This window comes from Stigmatopora argus, chromosome 16 (assembly GCF_051989625.1).
Source record: "Stigmatopora argus isolate UIUO_Sarg chromosome 16, RoL_Sarg_1.0, whole genome shotgun sequence".
Classification (NCBI taxonomy): Eukaryota; Metazoa; Chordata; class Actinopteri; order Syngnathiformes; family Syngnathidae; genus Stigmatopora; species Stigmatopora argus.
This window is the reverse complement of record NC_135402.1, coordinates 11,899,503-11,919,705: the sequence shown is the minus strand read 5'-3', so window position 1 is coordinate 11,919,705 and position 20,203 is coordinate 11,899,503. Positions and strand designations below refer to the sequence as shown.

The 20,203-nt window shown below is 40.9% G+C and overlaps 1 protein-coding gene across 14 annotated transcripts in view; it reads right to left on the bottom strand.

Moving 5' to 3' along the window:
* Positions 1-20,203, bottom strand: part of ank1b (ankyrin 1, erythrocytic b) — a 69,344-nt gene that overhangs the window by 15,499 nt on the left and 33,642 nt on the right. For 9 of the 14 annotated variants that reach the window (XM_077623669.1, XM_077623671.1, XM_077623670.1 and 6 more), the window contains 15 exons: positions 20,086-20,149; positions 18,887-18,999; positions 17,883-18,107; positions 17,639-17,793; positions 17,195-17,406; positions 16,141-16,345; positions 15,895-15,991; positions 13,590-13,818; positions 13,370-13,498; positions 11,072-11,191; positions 8,077-8,161; positions 6,315-6,389; positions 6,103-6,234; positions 5,868-6,026; positions 405-476 (listed from right to left, as the gene is read on the bottom strand). In XM_077623669.1, coding sequence (XP_077479795.1) covers positions 405-476; positions 5,868-6,026; positions 6,103-6,234; positions 6,315-6,389; positions 8,077-8,161; positions 11,072-11,191; positions 13,370-13,498; positions 13,590-13,818; positions 15,895-15,991; positions 16,141-16,345; positions 17,195-17,406; positions 17,639-17,793; positions 17,883-18,107; positions 18,887-18,999; positions 20,086-20,149 — 2,072 coding nt within the window. The remainder of the gene's footprint in view (positions 1-404; positions 477-5,867; positions 6,027-6,102; positions 6,235-6,314; positions 6,390-8,076; positions 8,162-11,071; positions 11,192-13,369; positions 13,499-13,589; positions 13,819-15,894; positions 15,992-16,140; positions 16,346-17,194; positions 17,407-17,638; positions 17,794-17,882; positions 18,108-18,886; positions 19,000-20,085; positions 20,150-20,203) is intronic. The other 5 variants (XM_077623676.1, XM_077623680.1, XM_077623667.1 and 2 more) reach the window with 2 other exon arrangements.

Here is a 20,203-nt window from a genome sequence, read left to right as displayed (position 1 = left end):
CAAAAGACACATGCTGAGCATTGTCTTGTTCTCAGTCGCTGAGAGCAGAAAGGAGAAATAGAAACAAGGTATGGAGGCCCACAGCACACTGCCTTCTGTGTACTAGTGCCACTTTTGACTAGTGGATACATCCCAGACACACACACAAAGTTAAGGGAAAAAACATTCTCAATCATTCCTCATTAAAAAAATCCATCTGGCATACAGTAAAATGTGTCAATCAGAAGAGAAATAGGTAACCTTTGTTTCTCATGTATGGGGTGTGATAAAGAATGACTTGCGCAGAAAGGGTATATGTGCATGCTGCTACAGAGAATGTCACCATTCCTCAGACCCTCAAGGGGCATCCTCTGAGAGTCATTAGCAGACCACCATGCACCCCCGACTTCCACCCTTTCACTTACCCCTCCTGAAAAACGGGGGTCTAATAACCCGTGGCTTGTGCACATGGCGCGATGGCCTTGTGTCCGTGACCTCTTGTGAAGCAACAGAGATAAGGTAAATACAAAAAAAATACAAAAATAGCTGTTACCCAGGCTCTCAGGAAGGGTTACAGCCTTGTGGAGGGACAGCAAAAATCTTACAGCTCACCATTACAGCTTCAAGGCTTGCGAAGCCTGAAAGTAATATGACTGTAGACTTCACTACCAATATATTACATGCACATGTGAATCTGGAGTCCATGTACAAACCTTCTACTTCTTAAATGTTGGCCTTGTAGGAATGCTGAAGGTTTGACACACTCATTGGCTGCCGTTGATGGCATTGGATGTCTATCGTTGTCAATGGCAGTCAATGTGTTAAGCACATCAAAACCGTTCTACAGGGCCCAATGTTAGATAGAGCTTCTTCTGGTCTTAAGCCTTTTTAGGGGAAGTGACTATATTTGGTAATAAAAAATAAAAAAATAAAACCTTAACTAACTCCACCTCCATGTATGTAGTCCAAATTTGTTCTACAAGTGTGGCCTACATGAAAAATATGATGTTCAGATACAATATGTGGACGTCAGCTTATATATACAGCAGTACCTCTACTTAGTTAAAAATGCTTCTACATGCGATACATTCAGGTTAAGAATAGTCAGGAAACCTTTTATTCCAAGACACGAAAAATAGTCCAAAATACGGAACCAAACATCCCCGAAATGTAAATTCACTTCGTGTCTCTGGTATTTTATTTTGTAATTGTCGTGGTAGAGTTGGTTTCATATTGACTATATCCCAACAACTCACAGGCCTCCCATTCGCTAGGAGGAAGCTTCGTCTCCAAGTTGCCCGAACTGAGGTTAGGGCACCCGCACATTCTATAGACAGCCCGTGCCCCATGAAGGTTGGTGGCCGCCTGTTCCGACAGGGGACCATGGCGCCAGACCTGACCTGAAAATGACGCGGTTCAGGCGGACGCCAGCGTCGTCCCAGTCAGGGTAGAGACCACTGGCGGATTATGAGTGCAATCGTCCAACCAAATGACCCTTTTTCTGGATCTTTTTAATCTCGTTCCAGGACCATGGCAAGTGGTGAATTCCTGATCCGTGTGCCTTCGACCCTCGTTTGTCATGGAGTAGTTGCTTGAGTTTTTCTGAATGTCCGTAACATAATTTGAAGTTATTAAATTGTCCATCTACGTGTGCTGCCACTCGTAATTGCATCGAGTTGGAAAATGTCTTTGCATTTGTTTTTCCTTATAATGGCTTAACAAATAATTTTCTTATTTTTCTTTCCAAAAATTTGCATATTAAAGATCCTGAAATGAATTATGCTAATTCAATGTAAAATACAGCTTCTACTTGCGAAAAATCCATGTTCCGAAATCACTTTTGGAACCAATTAATATCATAAGTAGAGGTACCACTGTGTGTGTATATATATATACATCTTGACCGCAAATTTAAATTTTATTTCTTTGTTTGAAGCCTGAAATGCGGGGAAAGTTTTAAAAATTCAAAGTGGCTGAATACATTCACAAGACACTTTATAGATGTGTATGTATAAAGTGTCTTGTGAAAATGTTCAGCCACCTTGAACTTTTCAACCTTTCTCCACATTTCAGGCTTCAAACAAAGAAATAAAATTTAAATTTGTTGTCAAGAATCAAAAACAAGTGTGACACATTCGTGAAGTGGAATGAAATTTATTGGATATTTTGAACTTTTTTTAACAAATAAAGCTTAAAACTGGGGCGTGCAACATTGTTTTGCCCCTTTACTTTCAGTGGAGAAAACTCACTCCAGAAGTTCATTGAGGATCTTTGAATGATCCAATGTTGACTGACAAGAAATAGAATTGACCTGTGTGTAATCATGTCACCGTATAAATGCACCTGCTTTCTGATAGACTCAGGTTTCTATTTAAAGTGCAGAGAGCATCATGAAGACCAAAGAACACACCAGGCGGGTCCGAGATTCTGTTGTGGAGAAGTTGAACGCAGTATTCGGATACAAAGCGATTTTCCAAGATGTAAACATCTCAAGGAGCACTGTGCAAGCAATCATATTGAAATAGAAGAAGTATCAGACCACTGCAAATCTACCAAGACGTGGCCGTCACTCTAAACTTTCACCTCGAACAAGGAGAAGACCGATCTGAGATGCAGCCATGAGGCCCATGATCACTCTGGATAAACAGCAGAGATGACAGCTGAGGTGGGACAGTATGTCCATAGGGGAACAATGAGTCGTACAGGGCACAAATCTGGCCTTTATGGAAGAGTTGCAAGAAGAAAACAATTTCTCAAATATATTGAAGAGAAATATTTCTTATAATGACATGTATTCTTGAATTGTTTTCAAATAAGTAGGTTTTTAGTTGTCTACTGATTTGGAGACAGGACATAGCTAGAAATTCTATGATCTCGGTAAGAATACCTAGGGAGGAATGGTGGCCTTGTTCCTGACTGTCAAGACAGGCAGAGAGATCACACCTTTGGTCCCGAACTAGTCTCCTTGCCAGGGGAAGGCTGGCCAAAGACAGGCCTTTTGTTAACACTCAGTTGAAAAAAACAAGTTGTGGAATGGCAGAGACATGATAAAGGAAGGAGACTAGGGAGAGAAGAGAAGAACTTTTCTTTTAGAATTTACTTTTTTTCTGTGCCTGACCAGAGAGGAGATTTTTTGAACTCCTGGGAAGAACCCAGCCCGGTCTGTTTTAATTTGTACTACTTATTTTCTAATTTACTTGATTTTGTTTGTATCATTCTATTGTCTTGGAGTCAAGTTTGTACCTTCTTCTGTCCACTTAAGAGAATGAAAGAATTTGCGAATACAAGAAACCGGTCTAGTTGTTCATTGTAGAGCACACAAAAAATAGCATCTTCTACAATATCCATAAAAAGTCTTGTTTAAAGTTTTCCACAAGCCACCAGTGAGACACACCAAACGTGGAAGAAGGTGCTCTTGTTATTTAATTTCTGAACTGCTTATCTTCACATTGGTTGCAGGGGGTGCTGGAGCCTATCCCAGCTTACTACGGGCACAAGGCGTTGGGCACCCTCAATCGGGTGTCAGCCAATCGCAGGGCACAAGGAGAGGGGAACAACCATTCACGCTCTCACTCATACAGAGGGGCAATTTAGAATGTTAAACCAGCCTACTCTGGAGGTTTTTGGGATGTGGGGGGAAACCAGGGTGCCTGGAGAAAACCCATGGATACTCGGCGAAAACATGCAAACTTCAGTGAAGACCGACCTGGGATTGAAGCCACGACCCTAGAACTGTGAGGCTGACCGCTTGGCCCTCGGGCCGCTTTGCTATGGTCAGATGAAACCAAAAAACTTTTTGGTCACAATGCAACACAATATGTTTGGTGTAAAAGCAACACAGCTGATCACCCTAAACACACCATCCCCACTTTCAAACATGGTGGTGGCAGCCTCGTAGTTTGGGCCTGCTTTTCTTCAGTAGGGACAGGGAAGATGATTAAAATTGATAGGAAGATGAATGGAGCCAAATACAGGACCATTCTGGAAGAAAATCCATTGGAGTCTGCAAAAGATCTGAGACTAGAATCACAGATTATCTTCCAACAGGACAATGATCCAAACCAAAATCCTAATCTACAATGGACTGGTTCACAAATAAATGTATCCAGGTGATAGAAAGGCCAATTCAAAGTCCAGGGCTGGATCCAATCGAAAATCTGTTGGCAGAGCTGAAGACTGCTGTTAACAAACGCCATCCATCCAATCTCATTGAGCTGTTTTGCAAGGAAGAGAATGGGCAAGAATTTCAAACTCTCAATGTGCAAAACTGATAGAGACATACCCCACGCAACTTGCAACTGTAATCGCAGCAAACTGTGGCCCTACAAAATATTAATGCAAGGGGGGCAAATAATATTGCACGCCCGAATTTTGAGTTTTTATTTGTTTTGTTTTTTTTAAATATCCAATAAATTTTGTTCCATTCAACGATTGTGTCCCACTTGTTTTTGATTATTGATAAAAAGTTTAAAGTTTATATCTGTTTGTTTGTTGTTGTTTAAAGCCTGAAATTTGGCAAAAGGATAAAAAGTTCAAGGGGGCGAATACTTTCACAATATATGTATATATATATAAATACATATATATATATACATATATATATACATACCGTAATTACTCGAATATAACGCGCACTCGAAAATAACACGCAGGTATAACTTTGGGCCAAAAAAATCTGGAAAAACGCAGTACTCGAATATAGTGCGCACCTAAAATTTCCCGCTGACGAAAATCAGAAATCTTACCTTTTTTTCTTTGTTTCACGATTGTTTTGTTCAAACAAATTTATTCATTAGAATCCTTCAAATGAAAAGTTCCTCTCTCTCTTTGTCTGTCCTCTCATACATCTCGTCGTTGAGAATCCTATCAACGTCCACGCTTCCTTCATCCACTTCCTCTTCCTCCCACAACACATCATCCGATTGGCTTTACGAGATGACGTAAAATCCGTGCGTCAAAGTGAGTTTGACAATGCTTTTTTCGATCGAAAATTTGTAATTTATTTTAGTTATTGATTATAACACTGAACTGAGAGAGGGTGAACTGAGACGGGTACGAGGCTAGAGGGGGGCAGTGGTGGTCTCGGCTTTACGAGATGACGTAAAATCCGTGCGTCGGCTTCACGAGATGACGTAAAATCCGTGCGTCGGCTTCACGAGATGACGTAAAATCCGTGCGTCGGCTCTACGAGATGACGTAAAATCCGTGCGTCAAAGTGAGTTTGACAATGCTTTTTTCGATCGAAAATTTGTAATTTATTTTATTCAATTCAATTTCAATTCAATTTATTTGGCAAGAAAAAGCACCAGGCTAAGGGCCATGTAACAAGACACAAAAAAAAAATAAAAAAATAAAAATTAGTTTTTGATTATAACACGCACCCCCAACTATTGGAATTAATTATTTTGCAAAAACCTGCGTGTTATATTCGAGTAATTACGGTATATATATATACATATATATATATATATATATATATATATATATATATATATATATATATATATATACATATATATATATACACATACATACACTGGTTACAGCCCCAATAATGCTCTAAAGTTGATTGTTTTTTGCTGTTTTGTTTTCATCCAATTCATTTGAAATGGGCTCATTTTTCAGTTTTATTGGGATCAGTGGGAAAAATGATTTGCCGATGAGTTAAACAAGTGCCCCATATATGGTTAAACTATCATGTTTGTCTAAACAGCAAACAAACATTGTACAACAGATCAAATCATTGCTGTCCAATCTATTTGAAGTGTGAGGCTTTGTCGATTCAGAGGGATCAGAAGCTTGTTGCCATCAATAGTGACAAATGAGTTCAGGTTAATGGCTGATTCAACGTTTTTTGTCAGCGCTTTGTTTCCGTGTGCTGGTCCTACCATTGATGACACTGGGGGATAGCAAGGTAGAGTGGCGATCACCCAGTTGGCACGCGCCCTCCTCTGAAGAACCAGGAGCCACTTGTCCGGCTTGACCTTCCAGGGAACTCACGATGTCTGCGCGGTCGATGTTCTTTAAAGCCAAGTACAGGCTCTCCACTAAAGAAGCATCAAACATCGGTGAAACGAACCAAGATGTGTTCATTAAATACTGAGTCTTAATTAGCGGACATACTCTTTGCCCTCTTGCCCTCTCTGCCCACCCACAGGTTGAGCAAGGCAGCGCTCTGGTCCAGCAGAGAGTTGGGATTCTCCACGCGGATCCTATTGATGTCATCCACGCCAAACTGAAGTTCTCTCGCTAACTCTGTGCAAGGCAGCCGGGTCAATCAGAAGCACTAAAATAGTCATCGGGCACTTTACATCCTTTTTTTTCAAGACACTGACCTGCCCAGCTTAAACCCAATAGCTCTGAAATCATGTTGATCTTGACTTCCGTCCTCTCCATTGCATTCACTGTGGCTGATGACAAGAAAATCAAATCAGTCTTGGCAAAGGTCAGTCACCAACACACACCAGACACAACAATATAACCACTTGTAAAATACAAGATCTGTTTAAAATATTTTGTCTTAACAAGACCTTTACTTGGAAGAGACACTCTTAAATAGTCATTATACTGTAATATTAATGATATTGCCATACAGTTCTACTGCAAACTAACAATTTATTACTTCCTCTAGTAGTTGAAACCTTCGTATGTATTTGGTTGTTTGGGTTCAACACAAGTATAGAAGGAGTAAAGGGATTATTATTTCATCTAAATTTGTAGGATATCTTTGTCATAGAAAATAGGAAAGGTGGTTAAATTTAGTGTTAAAGAGGTCAAAGGTCATGGAATTAGCCTATTTAACTCAAATTTGAGTGATGACATTTTTGCGCATGATAGTGAAAATAGAATACAGTAATCCCTCGATTATCGCGGCTTCACTACATCGCGTCTTTTTTTCGGAGAGAATTTTTTTGGGGTTAATTACATTTTTTTGTAAGTTCATAAAAATGTGAAAATCCACGCTAGAACTTGCACGCGCAAGCCGCTTGCTACTAGGACTCAGTACTGAAGTAACAAAAATAAATAAATAATAATAATTTTAAATAGGGGTTACCCTACTTTGCGGTTTTTCGTTTATCGCGGCCATGTCTGGTCTACATTAACCGCGATAATCGAGGGATTACTGTACCCACTTTACCAAATATGGCAACCACCCACACTGCAATGACAAAGGCTAAATGAATGAATTATTTTCCACACCTAACGATAGCGAGACAAAATGAAGCTCCTCGCCTTACTTCATCTTCTCTGGCAGAAACATATTTTTATATTACAAAGAGTTGACTTTTATGTGATATTGTGAATAGGACAGGTAGATATTTTTTTGTTAAGGCAATACAATGGATGAAAGTGGTCACAATGTTGTGGTTGGTCAATGTAAGTGACAAGAGAGGAGTTTCCTTGAAAATTGCTTATAGTCATTCTTACCTGAACACAACTACTGCCCTGTCAGGATGAAATAAGCAACAATGTGGACATAAAAAGGGCTGGAGAGAATGAAAATCTGGGGTGCATTCAAGTGCCAGTACCAATAATCACAATAGCATTCAGTAACTGGAAGTGCATTGTAGCTGCACTGTGTCCACAGTAAACAGAAAAGCCCATTCTGAAAAAAAGACTGCCCCTGGCCTCCACCAACAACAAATAACCATCTTGGTGTAGTTAGAGGGGATCAGTATCAGAGCCCATCTGTCTTGCGCCACTGCGAGGTCCTGCCCATTCCCAGAGCTAAGCTACAGTACCACTAACTGTATCGGCCACCATGCCAGTGGAAATCGCAGTGGGGACACCAGCGCCATGCAAACCAATATCACATTCATTTGCTCCAGGGCACCCAGAGAGCCAAACTATCTGCTAGGTGTCGAGGAGCCATCATGATTCGGTTAGGGGGCCATTGCATATGTTTTGGCAAACTTCCAATTATAATTCTGACTCAACTGCACAACAGGAATAATGAGCAGTGCATTTGCATCCAAGTCTCGCTCGTTGTGCCATGCGTGCACGTCAGCAGATATCGAGAGGGCAGAGCTTTGAGTGAAAACAACAGTCTGCTTCTAGAAGTTCAGGAGATGGCTGGGGGTCAAACATTGAACTCACCCAAACCAGGCTCATGTAGAGCACTGTAGCGCTCTCTCAGGGCAAGAGGAGTTAAAGTTCGCCTGCGTTCTTCAGTTCCAACGACCTAGGGGAGAAAAATAATACTCATGAGACCAATGTTCCCTCTAATTTTTTGTTTGGCTGGGCAGAAAGACAACCTCCCTGAGCACACTGAGTACCGGTGTGAGCAACATCATCATTGCTCGCTATGGGCACACACCAGTATCACACCTGCCATAAGCAGGTGTATGTCTACTACACATAAATGATTCAGTAATAATAAAATGTAATGATTAATATCTATGAATGGGCGGGCCGGCGGATGAGTGGTTCGCGCGTCGGCCTCACAGCTAAAAAAATAAAAAAAATAAAAATTGGGATTTTATTTTGTGCGCTCCATATGATTTGCTGTGCGCAGAGAAGACGAGAGTAGTGCGCAATTGCATGAGACACTGTTGGAATTCAATTACAATATTTTCTGGAATATAAGACCCACATTTTCTTTCTTTGACAGAGCCTGTGATTTATAATCTAGTGAATACATGGACATTTTACAGCCTGTAGCCCAAATACGGCTAGGTTTTACAGGCCCCGCTGAGTTGCTTCGAATTACAAAAATACAGTACGTACTTCAAAAAAAATTCACAATGCAGTTTGGCCCTAAATGGCCTGTATAAAGTTGCTTGTAACCAATCGAAATGAAAGGTGGACACTGAATGTCGTAATTTCAAGAAAATATGGACAGGAGTCAGGAGAAGCCCTGTGTGCTTAGTTCGTGCTGAGCATGTCGCCATGTTCAAGGAGTATAAAATGAGTCGGCATGACGAGACGAATTGTGCAAAACAATACAGATACTTGACGGAGGCTGGGAGAGCGCAGCTTTCTGCAGATTTAACTGCAAAGCCAGAAAAACAACAAGCCTATTTAACAAATCTAAACGTAGCCTGGGAAGGAGCAACTTGGACCAGTTTTGTGATATCCCACAAATTGGCAAAAATTTGTAAGCCATTTCCAGATGGGGATTTTGTTTAAGAGTGATTAGTGGATTCTGCGGCACTAATATGTCTGAAGAAAAAAAAAACAGTTGAGAAAGTCCCTGCAGTCGGAACAAAAATGTGATTGTTATATTATTAACACTCTGAATTGGTGGCCAGCCAATCGCAGGACACAAGAAGATGAACAGCCATTCACGCTCACAGTCATACCTAGGGGCAATTTAGAGTGTTCAACCACCCGTACGCAGCATGTTTTAGGAATCTGGGAGGAAACTGGAATACCCGGAGAAAACCCCAGAAAGACCAGGGAGAACATGCAAATTCCACACGGGAAGGTCCAAACCTGGGATCAAAGCATTGATCTCAGAACTGTGAAGGCAACGGACTAACAACTGGTCCACCTTGCCACACTAAGTAAAGCCTTTTGGAAACAACAACTAGACTCTGTCATTATCTAACAATGACACATGTTTGTTTACCAGCTACTGTACACATGGTAACCTATTAATTTCCACTTAGAAAAAAAACTGATAACTGGAGTAGAGCCCTACAACTGCCTGGCGACCAGTCTAGGGTCTAGATTAGATTTTAAACTTTTGGCCTGGCCTTCTGCAATTTATTTTGCTTCTGAGTTGGCTTGCCAGAAATATGAATCGCCCATCCCTGCTCTAGTGTGACTATTTACATGTTTTTTTTTCTCCACACTGACAGCTTCGAGAACTGACTTTTAAAAGTGCCCTATATGTGCCGCGTCACATTTGTACGGTTTATTATCACTTAATAAAGGGAATTGCAATCATTAATAAGGGGAGCAATGGGCTGGGGTTGACAGGTATTAAACTATCAAATAAATAAATAGAAATGATATAAAAATAAATAAATGAAAAAATATAAATATAGTAATAAGAAATAAATGAATTAATAAATATATAAAAATACTAAGGTATATTTTGTAATTGACTTTTACTTTATATTATGTCATTGAAAATGACAAACAGAAAAAAACATTTTCATTGTTTGCTTCTGAGTTTTCCATTTAGCCAGTCATTGCAAACAAGAAAGGCAAAAGCAATTGCCTTTTGTAATCGCCTTTACCAAAGAGTGCTCTGTCAATAAAATGGCCTCGGGAGGGGCTTTCCAACCCGAAATAGACATGAATAGCTGATCACTCCTTAAGAGTTTATCTGAAGGAAACTGACGTCAGTTTAGCGGTGAGCCTCACAAGAGCTATTTAAACTGACAGAAGGCCATAAGTTAGAAATTGCCTGTGTGCAGAATTTAAGTGTAGGTGCTCGGCAACAACTCTTAAGAATAGCTAGGTAAGTGGAGGCAAATGTTCATTCTGCTTACAGAAGTCAGTAAACGTCTTGGCCAAGGAGTGATCAGCTATTGATTACTATTCTGGGTTTGAAAAGGTCCAACGCCATTTGATTGACAGAGCACACTTATTGGAAAAAGCAAAGTCTATTGCCTTTTCGGCTCGGCGGCTGAGTGATTAGCACATCGGTCTCACAGCTCTGAGGTCCTGGGTTCAAATTGAGGTCGGTCGACCTGTGTGGAGTTTGCATGTTCTCCCCGGGCCTGCGTGGGTTTTGTCCCACATTCCAAAAACATGCATGGTAGGCTGATTGGACACTCTGAATTGCCCCTAAGTAGGGGTGTGAGTGTGCATTGTTGTCCGTCTCCTTGTGCCCTGCAATCGTCTGACCGCTGATTCAAGGTGTACCCCTGCCTCTGGCCCCAGGAGTCAGCTGGGGTAGGCTCCAGCACCCCCCGCGACCCTAATGAGGATAAAGCACTTCAGAAAATGAATGGATGAATATTGCCTTTGCCTTTCATTTTTGCAATGAATGAAACACAAACAATAAAAACTTTTTATGTTTGTTAATGAAAAATGTTTATTTATTTTTTCCTTTTGATTGTGCATTTTTGTGGTGTTATCACTCGGTTCCCCTGGCCCAAAAAAACTAGCATGTACGTAAGGTAAGACCAGACCTTACCTTAATACATGGCGGCATTGCTATGTTGAGGTTGCATAGGACATGCTGTGAATCCTCATACTTGGTGCACTTCTTCAGGAAGGACAAAAAGCCAGTGGAATCCCTGTTGCTATCTCTCACCTAATGCAGAAGGAACAGGAGGTAGATAGAGGAAGGGGAAAGAAGGTGTGAAAGAGGAGGGAGCGGGAAGAAAGGAAAGAAAAGAGGGAGAGGAGAAACAAGAAAATCAAATCAAAGGCAACATTAGACTCCACCACAATGTCGCAGGCATGTGGTGCAGTAGTAACATGGGGGCCAGAAGCAGGGGATGGAAGCAGTCCACAGGCAGGCGAGAGGGTGAGATTTACCTGCACTCTTTACCTGGACGTCTGTCAGACCAGACAGTTAGAGAGTGACCGCCAGAGAGAGAAAGAGATACAGTGAGACAGACACATACAGACGGGCAAGGCTGGCAAGGAACATGAGGGGGTCCTGGGACATGCAGAAGGCAGTCGTTACTCATAATTTGAGGCTATTTATCTGGTAGGTGCACAACAGTATAGCGTCACTACAACACAAAGACATCCATGGCAAAATGATAAAAGAAATGAATAGTAATCAGAACAACATGATTATGGTCACACTGGAAAAATGGTTATTACTTTTAAAAAATCAAGAAATGCCACAGAGTAATAGACATCGTTATAAAACACAATTGTGAGATACAACTATATAATACAGTTATGCATACTGTGTCTGATAGCTGTTGATGATGAAACTCAAAATTAATTTAAAGTATCAGAGCATTTGTTGTAGATTTACCATTTTTTGGTTAGCACTTGATGCAATGCTGACAACAGTGGGAGATCAAATGTTGAATATTTAAATATATTTTTTTGTTAAGTGCTATTGGCGGTGATGAACAAAAAAGTTGCCCAAGCGGTATTTTGCCTTTACCGATGTCAGTTTGACCTATGAGTGTCTTTTTAGATTCTCGAACATCAATATGCACACATAAGAGGGTTGATCGCAAGACACCATCCCCACATAATGTTAAATCATCTTTCAAACAGTCTAGCAAAGTTGTTTATACCACAAAGTAGTCTCTTCACTTTAATTAGTCTGTGAGATGATGTATTAACTTCAAGTGCTTCTGTTTTGGTCATCAGCAGAGTTAAAAAAGGCTCAGCTATTAACTTTCAAATCTTCAACTGCGTAAGTAGAGTTCCAATCAATAATCCCTTTCTGACATGAGGATTTACCTGATGTGGATGGATGACGTATCCTAGCAATAAACTGGTAAGCAGCTTTCAAAGAGGCGCTGAAGTCATTTTCTAATATTTTAAACTATTTCATGCATAAGATAGCTTGAAATAGGAGTGTGCCAAGATAAGTTGTCTTATCTGTGTAGTTTTTATTTGATCATTATTGCATTTGCAATCGCCCTCCTCGCCTGATCTTTTGACTTTTTTCTTTTTATCTCATCCAATTTGACTCAGGCTGCCTGCAAGATGACAATGACTTACAACCTTGACCCTTTGTACGAGGGTGTTGGCGTCAAGTGATTGAAAGTTTTCTTCAAGTCAAAATGCTAAAGAAATATCTAAGTATTTTGGAATTGGAAAGTTCTGGAAAAATCTTGCCTCATTCCTGAAATGTGCCAATCTGTAGTGGTGCGCATGGAAAACTGCTGGAGTGGGAGTGTCAATGAGTGAAAATGTTACGTGTGTATGATTGAGAAATTGCGAAGCCTTGTCTCGTTGAATGATTTGGTCTGCATTTCAGCAATGTGTCAAAGTCTCCACACGCATTGCCGACGCACAAGCGCTTCCCCTGACATATCCATTCCACCGACCGCCAATCAGAGAAAAGGTTATTCAAATTAGATCCAGTCAGCTGCAGAGTAATGAGAAACCGAACGTTTGTAAAAGAGCCCAAAAAGGACCTACTATATTAAAGTATGTTGAAAAATTACATTCTGGCCATTTTCAATGCAAATTATTGTGCAAACCTGTTTAAAGGGTACCCAAGGTTATGAAAAATAATATAAAAAGTGAAACCTTATTGCCACTTTAACAAAATCGGATCCATATCACTATGAATTTAAGGTATCCACATGATCTAAGGGTATGTTTGCCTGTTTCAAACTCAATGTGATAGTAAACGAACACAGAGATACTAAAAGTGTCTTTTGGGAAGCTCAACAGTTGCTAGCAGCGAGACAATCAATTCAGTGACCTACAAGTTAATTCACGATACAGACTATAATAGAAACACGACACAGTAACATGAATGCCTTCGTGCCACGTCGAGACAGACCTTGACGGAAACAGGCAGTCGATTATCTCTGAAGGCTTGAAAGCTGAAGGTACGAGGCTGTTGTGTGGCTTTTCTGATTGGCACAAGGTTTCCAGAACATTCCAAATGCAGCGGCATACCTTCCATCAGCTAAAAAAAACAAACAAAGTAAATAATAACTTTGTAAAAACCAAAAATTCACCGATTATCTTCTATTTATATTTTTTTACTCAGTGCTGACCTCGATATCTCGGCTGCGCGCCACTTCGGTGAAATTTTCGTGCAACTCCAGTGTTTTGTCCATCTTGTCATCAGTCATGCAGTAACAACGCAAGCGGCCTTCCCGCGACTCGTTCATTTTTGCAAAGATGACAAACTTAGCCATATAAGGCACGGCCATCAGTTCTCGGTACAAAAGGTTTGCAAAGGTCACAGCTTCCGCTGTGCGGGGACAATCTGCTAGCCAAAATCTGTGCAAAAGAAAATCAAAAAGGGATGGCAGAATTTTATTTGGTAGAACAGGGCAAGGGTTGTCAAGTAATTTCCAGAAAGAGCATAATGATTTCTGACCCATCCTAGCTTTGGAGCAATTAAAATCTAGGATATGAGTACCAATATTCCCTCAAATTTTTTGTTTGTCTGGGCAGAAAGACAACCTCCCTGAGCACACTGAATACCGGTGTGAGCAACATCATCATTGCTCGCTATGGGCACACACCAGTATTACACCTGCGACAAGCAGGTGTATGTCTACTACAAATAAATGATTTAGTAATAATAAAATGTAATGATTACTATCTATGAATGGGCGGTCCGGCGGATGAGTGGTTCGCGCGTCGGCCTCACAGCAAAAACAAATGGGGATTTTATTTTGTGCGCTCCATATGATTTGCTGTGCGCAAAGAAGACGAGAGTAGTGCGCAATTGCCCACGCGCGCATCTTAGAGGGAACATTGATGAGTAGGAAAAACATTAAATCTCACACGATAACCCTAAATTAGTGTTTTCCAACCACTGTGCTGCGGCACACTAGTGTGCCGTAAGTGATGGTCAGGTGTGCTGCAGTAAATGATCTGCCAAGAATTCATACATTGTAATATTCCGAGTCAAAAAAAAACATAATATCACCAGGTTAAAATCAAAATATTACGAGATTAAAATAAAAATATTACGGGATTAAAATAAAAATATTAAAGTCGAAATATGATAAATATCAAGCCACCTTGTGGTGTAGAGGTTCACTCGCCTGTCTTCGGTGGAGGCAGACGCGGGCTCAATTCCCGCTGGTGGTGGTATGATTAGTAGTGAAAATGGTTGTTTGTCTCTATGTCTGCCCTATGACTGACTGGTGACCATTTTAGGGAGTAGTCTGCCTTTCGCCCAAAGACAGCAGTAGTTCATTTTTGTCGTCATAAGGTCTGTGTCAGAACAAAACTGTTTGTTGCGTAATGATAGGAGATTGAAGTAATATTGGGAGAAAAAAATCATAAAGGAAACAGAAGATCTTTTTGTTGTTTTTAGGTTACGCGAACCAGATCTATTTTGGATTCAAGGGCATCAGCATTGGCGACATAAAGTCTGTGTGAGCAATAAATGGCTTTTCATGTAATATTGGGAGATTTAAATAAAATTGGGAAAAAAGTAATACAATTATTAGATTACAATTGTTACATTATTTATTTTTATATCACTCAAACCAGAAGTTTTTCAGGGTTTGCTGACATCAACTTTTGGCCCCATGAGGTTGGTGTGAAAAATTAGATCTTCAAATATGTTTTGGGGGGTTTATATGACTCTTGTTCATCAAACTTTGATGAGAACAACTTTATATTGTTAATATAGGAGAGAGTTTTAAATGAGAAGACTTCCAGATTATGGTGTACATTGAAATTTTTTCAATGCAAAAAGTGGCCCAATTCAAAAGAGGTTGGGAAACACTGTCTTAAATTAGTTTATTATTATTATTATTTTTTAACTTGTTAAAGGAAGTCCTGGAAGTACTATAAACTCAAAAGATTAAGTCCTTTTTGAGGAAAAAACAGGAATACTGTTATACACACTTTTCAAGAATAAAAAAAAATCTGAAAAGAAAGTTGTTTCCTTGTTTAAATGTGTTTTTCTCGCATGATTATTTTTTGAGACCTTGACAAAATATTCCTTCATCAATAAAACCATTCCTCCCAAAACTAGAAATTTGTATTCATAATATTACATAACTTTAAAATGATAGCAGATCATACCTACGACAAAAATCCATCCAAAAAAGTGGCAGGCTTAATAAATTAAATTAGATTCTAACTAGTCTTCCTTTCCTCGCTGCCTCTGACCCGCACACTAAAAAATCTAGCAGATGATGACGTCACACCAAGAATGAGCTACAGATTTTTGCAGTCTGCTAGCATAATTTACAAAGGCTGTCTAGTCTCTTGTTGTCATGTGACCGTTTTGTCATTCCGTCCATATGCACTAGCTAGTGCAGCACTTGAAAGCTAGAAATGATCATCACCCCTGCTCCAAATTAAAGATTATGCCGGAGGAAATCACACCTTGCAGACACATTAGTCGTGAAGTTGGCACAGCTGTTTGCATACATCAGCTTCGTTGTTCCAGTGATGTCCTCCCACTGAGCAGGTGCCGTCCCACCTAAGTCAAGAAAAGTACACCGCGTCATTCACGGCCTGTTTACGTCTTCATGGCACTTTCTTATGAGACATTTTTCAAGGAGAGAAAACGCTGAGTCATTTCAATGTCACCCCTGATTAGAATAAAGAAAAGTTGATTTGTCAAACTACCAATGACACTGCAGAGGAGGCGCAGGCTGGTGGTGTCACCCTCGCCGGCATCACGAGGGCTCTCCCTCCATGACGGCGGAAGTGGGATGCGTAGCCCGATTGGACGGTGAAATTTGCGTCTGCGTGGTTCGATTGTGACCACTGGGCTGAAGGTCGCCTGGTTGCCAAGTTGCCGTGTCAGCATTTCATCGGGGATGGGCTGAGCCTGAGAGGATGAGAGGATAAATTGATAAAACGCTAGAATAATGGCTGCTGAAAAGAAGAGGCGTAGGTCAGAGAAAACACTGCACTAAATAAGTGGAGGTAATATCAGGGAATTAAAATAATAAAAGAAGCAGAACAATAAGTAAAATCTACATTTCAAACAGAAACATCCAAACTCCAGCCATACTCACACATGCAACCAATTTATACGTATGTCATATCTGACCCAAATCAGATCAGTGCATCAGCTCGGTCAGTGTAGCTCACAAGTTAAATCAGGAAACTGAGGAGTGAAGAATGGCTGGACAAAAGAAGAAAAAAACGAGAAGACAGAGCAGTGTACAGTAGAGCAAAACCAAATTAAGATATGTGCCATCGCCTTAATGCAGTGATTGTTAACCTGGGTTCGATCGAACCTTAGGGGTTCGGTGAGTTGGTCTCAGGGGTTTGGGGGAGCCTCTGCCACGGAGGTCAAGACACATCGACTCATGTCTATGCAAGACAACACGCTTGACCATCACTGGCTGCAGATGATCAAGGGACATTGCTTGGCCAATCAGTGCTGCGAGGAATTTATATCTTGACATGCATTGGTAGGCTGATTGTACACTCTTGAATCTATCTTGAATTTGAAAAAAATAAATAATATTTTATTTTACACTAAAGTAGGGTTCGTTGAATGCACATATGAAACTGGTGGGATTCGGTAGGTCCAACAAGGTTAAGAACCACTGCCTTAATGATATCAGTGCTGTGACAAACAATGGGGAAAGAAAAAATGTTCAGTGAAATGACAGAAACAGAGCCAGAAATTGATCCAAGTTGTTTTGCTGGTCAAGTCCTTTCTCACCTGCAATCCTAATCTCACTCTTTTAGTTACAGCGGTTTCCGGAAAGATGGCCTCGACATGGGGCACCAATTTACAGCTCAGTCTCCCACCTTCTGGACCAATCAGATCACTCTCTTGCTGAATGCGTGAGACCACGGCAAAGTACAGAGGAAAGTCGGTGGAAATGATCCGACGAATCCTCTTCTTTTCTAACTCCTCTTGACTTTCCAGATCTACAGAAATAATATTAAGTAATATTAAGCGCATGGAACAGAAGGTTAAAAAGAAAGTTAACGGTGCATAATTCAAGCCAAGTAAGGTGAAAGGAGTGCACTTCAATAACAGTGCAGGAAAATCTAATAAAAAAAAAACTATTCTCTCCCAATGTCCTTGTATGATATTTTTAAAACTAAAAATCACAATAATGTCATTACAGGTCTCATAGACGGTTTTTGTCTAGCTAACCTTCATCCATGCCATTAAGGATGGTTTCCAGCACTTCGTCGCCATAGCGATTTCGGTGTTCCTTCCAGACTGAGCCGTTTTCACTGCGTAGGATCACAAGCTCACGGTCCCCCCGAGCCAGTGAGGCAAAGTGTGGGATTTCCACTATAACTGGCCTGGGGAGTCATAATCATTGTTTTCACTTTGCGCAGTGGATGAATTTCCACTCCAGTGTGTGACTACGTAAGATTTGTGATTGACTCACCCAAGGAACTGCATGCTGGATGGTCCCAGGGAAATAATCCGGCTGGCCAGCCCCTCGCCCTCCACCAAGGGAGGGGGCGTGGTCAGTTTTTGGGGTTTGACCAAGCGGCAGGTGATGCGTGTCGGCGCAGCGCAGGTCCGAGGCGGTATAATTACGCGGAGGCCATGGTGTCGGCTCCCTCGCATAGAGCCTCCTCGGGCATCTACCATGAAGCTCACCAGGAATCTAAGCGTGGACAGACATTCTTACATTCTTAACATAAGTGGTCAAAAAAGAAATGCTTTCTAAGGAATGAATCCGATTTTTTTATGATACGACGCAAATCTCAGCTAATGGTCTCAACACTGCAGAAGTTTCACAAAAAACAATACAGGGGTCCATAGTGCATGCATTTGAGTTTTAGTTAGATCTCACGGATTCTGGCCTACTTTCTGATCACTTTTAGCCACAACAAAAAGGAATTTCTGGAGAAATTGAGTGGGGATGCTTTGGTCTGGTGGTTGGTAAACTCCTACAGGTTACTTACGGTTGTCTTTTGGGATTATGGCTCACTACTTGTTAAATTAGGTCAATTTCGGCTACTTTTGTGGCATTTAATGGTCACTTTGTTTTAAATTTGTTTACTTCATATTCATTTTTGGTCACTTCTATGTCACTAACTGTTGAATTTGGGTAATTTCTTGTCAAATTTGTGGCAATTTTGAGTCATTTCTTGGAGATTTTGTAGCAATTTTGGGTCATTTCTCATAAGTTCCTTCTTTTTTATTTTTGGTCACTTTCTGTTTATGTTTAAGCCATTCCAAACGCACTTCTTGTTGATTTGGGCACATGTTCTGGGTGCTTCCTCTTCAGGCAATTAAAATAATCATTAAAAAAAGACCGCCAGTGGAGAGCTTTGAAAATAATTCCCACATTCACATCTCTTTTGAAGCACTTTTCAAAACTTTACCCCTACAGTTAAGGTTTCATGATTGTCACATCAGTCTTGCGATATAATGGCTCACCCAGTGTGAATCGGGCTGGCCACAGGGCTGACGTTATCTGATGTTTCTGTTGCTGGGCTGCTTGGGATGAGAGAGTCTTCATCATAGTCCTTTGGTAGTGGGATGGGGGTGTGCTGTGGGTCACAGAGACACAGATGTTGGAGAAATGAAGTAGTTGTAGGTGTGCTGTGCCAATGGTGGAACAAATGTGAACAGGGCCACAGTGCAACGCCACAGTGCAATGAGTGGCAACGGCTCCCCTTGACTCGAACGACCGAGCGAAGGTATTTGAACACTTTAACGTTATGAGCACTTTGAGGTTATAATATAGCTCTGCGCATCATCATACGTTTGTTTGAGACTTGCCCCTCAGCCAAAACACCCACTTTACACCCACAAACCAGGCCCAGGTGTGGCCGCACCCCTCCTAAGCACCCCTCCTGGTCCTCAAAGGCTGCTCTGTAGGTGCAGATTTTTGTTCCAACTGATCTATTACAATACAAAAGTGCCGGGAGGAGAGGCAACGCTTCTGACCAACCATTCCATCGTGGGATAAGATGGAAGAGCTGTCGGCGCTTACCAGCAACGGAGTCGAGGAGTTCTGCCCTGCTGCTGTTTTCTTCAGCTCCAGACTACTGCGGAATTGTGCGGATAAGCTTGGAAGAGTGACTCTGCATATTCTCTACCTCGGTTACAGTCTGCAGAAGTTCCCCATCTCGTGGAAGACTTCCTGTGTGTGGTTCCAGTTTTTGTCCAACTTTACATCTTTTTGAGTCTATCCGTTTTTGCTACCAAAACTCATAGCTCGTTTTGTGTTTTTGCTGCTTTTCTGTCTTAATGATTTGGTGATTCTTAATGATCCCATTGACTTTGATTTGCTTTGTACTTTGTGCTTTTTGCTTTTGCTTTGTTGTTCTGTGGCCTTTGACTGTACTGTCTAACTTATAACTATGCCTTTTCTTGCTACTGTCACAATGAAATTTGCCGAATACGGGATGAATAAAATTATCCAATCCAAATAAGGTTTCTGTTGAAAGAAGCAACAGCCGACTGCAATCCACTGATTCTACTTGCGCCAGAACAAATGCCCTCTTGATAAATTGCAATAAAAACCTTCATTCACTGTGACCTTTTGTAGAATAGTTTGCCCAAACCTGCACTACACAGTGAGAAGCACATTCAGTACGTGTAAACGACAGGTAAGTAGTGTTCACACCTACTTGATCTAGGAGAACAGTTTCTGGCGATACACAAGGGATTCTGGGAATAGCGGGAGAATAGGGCCTGTGTAAGAGAAAAAATATTAAAATTGACACATCTTAACTTTAGGGAATAGGA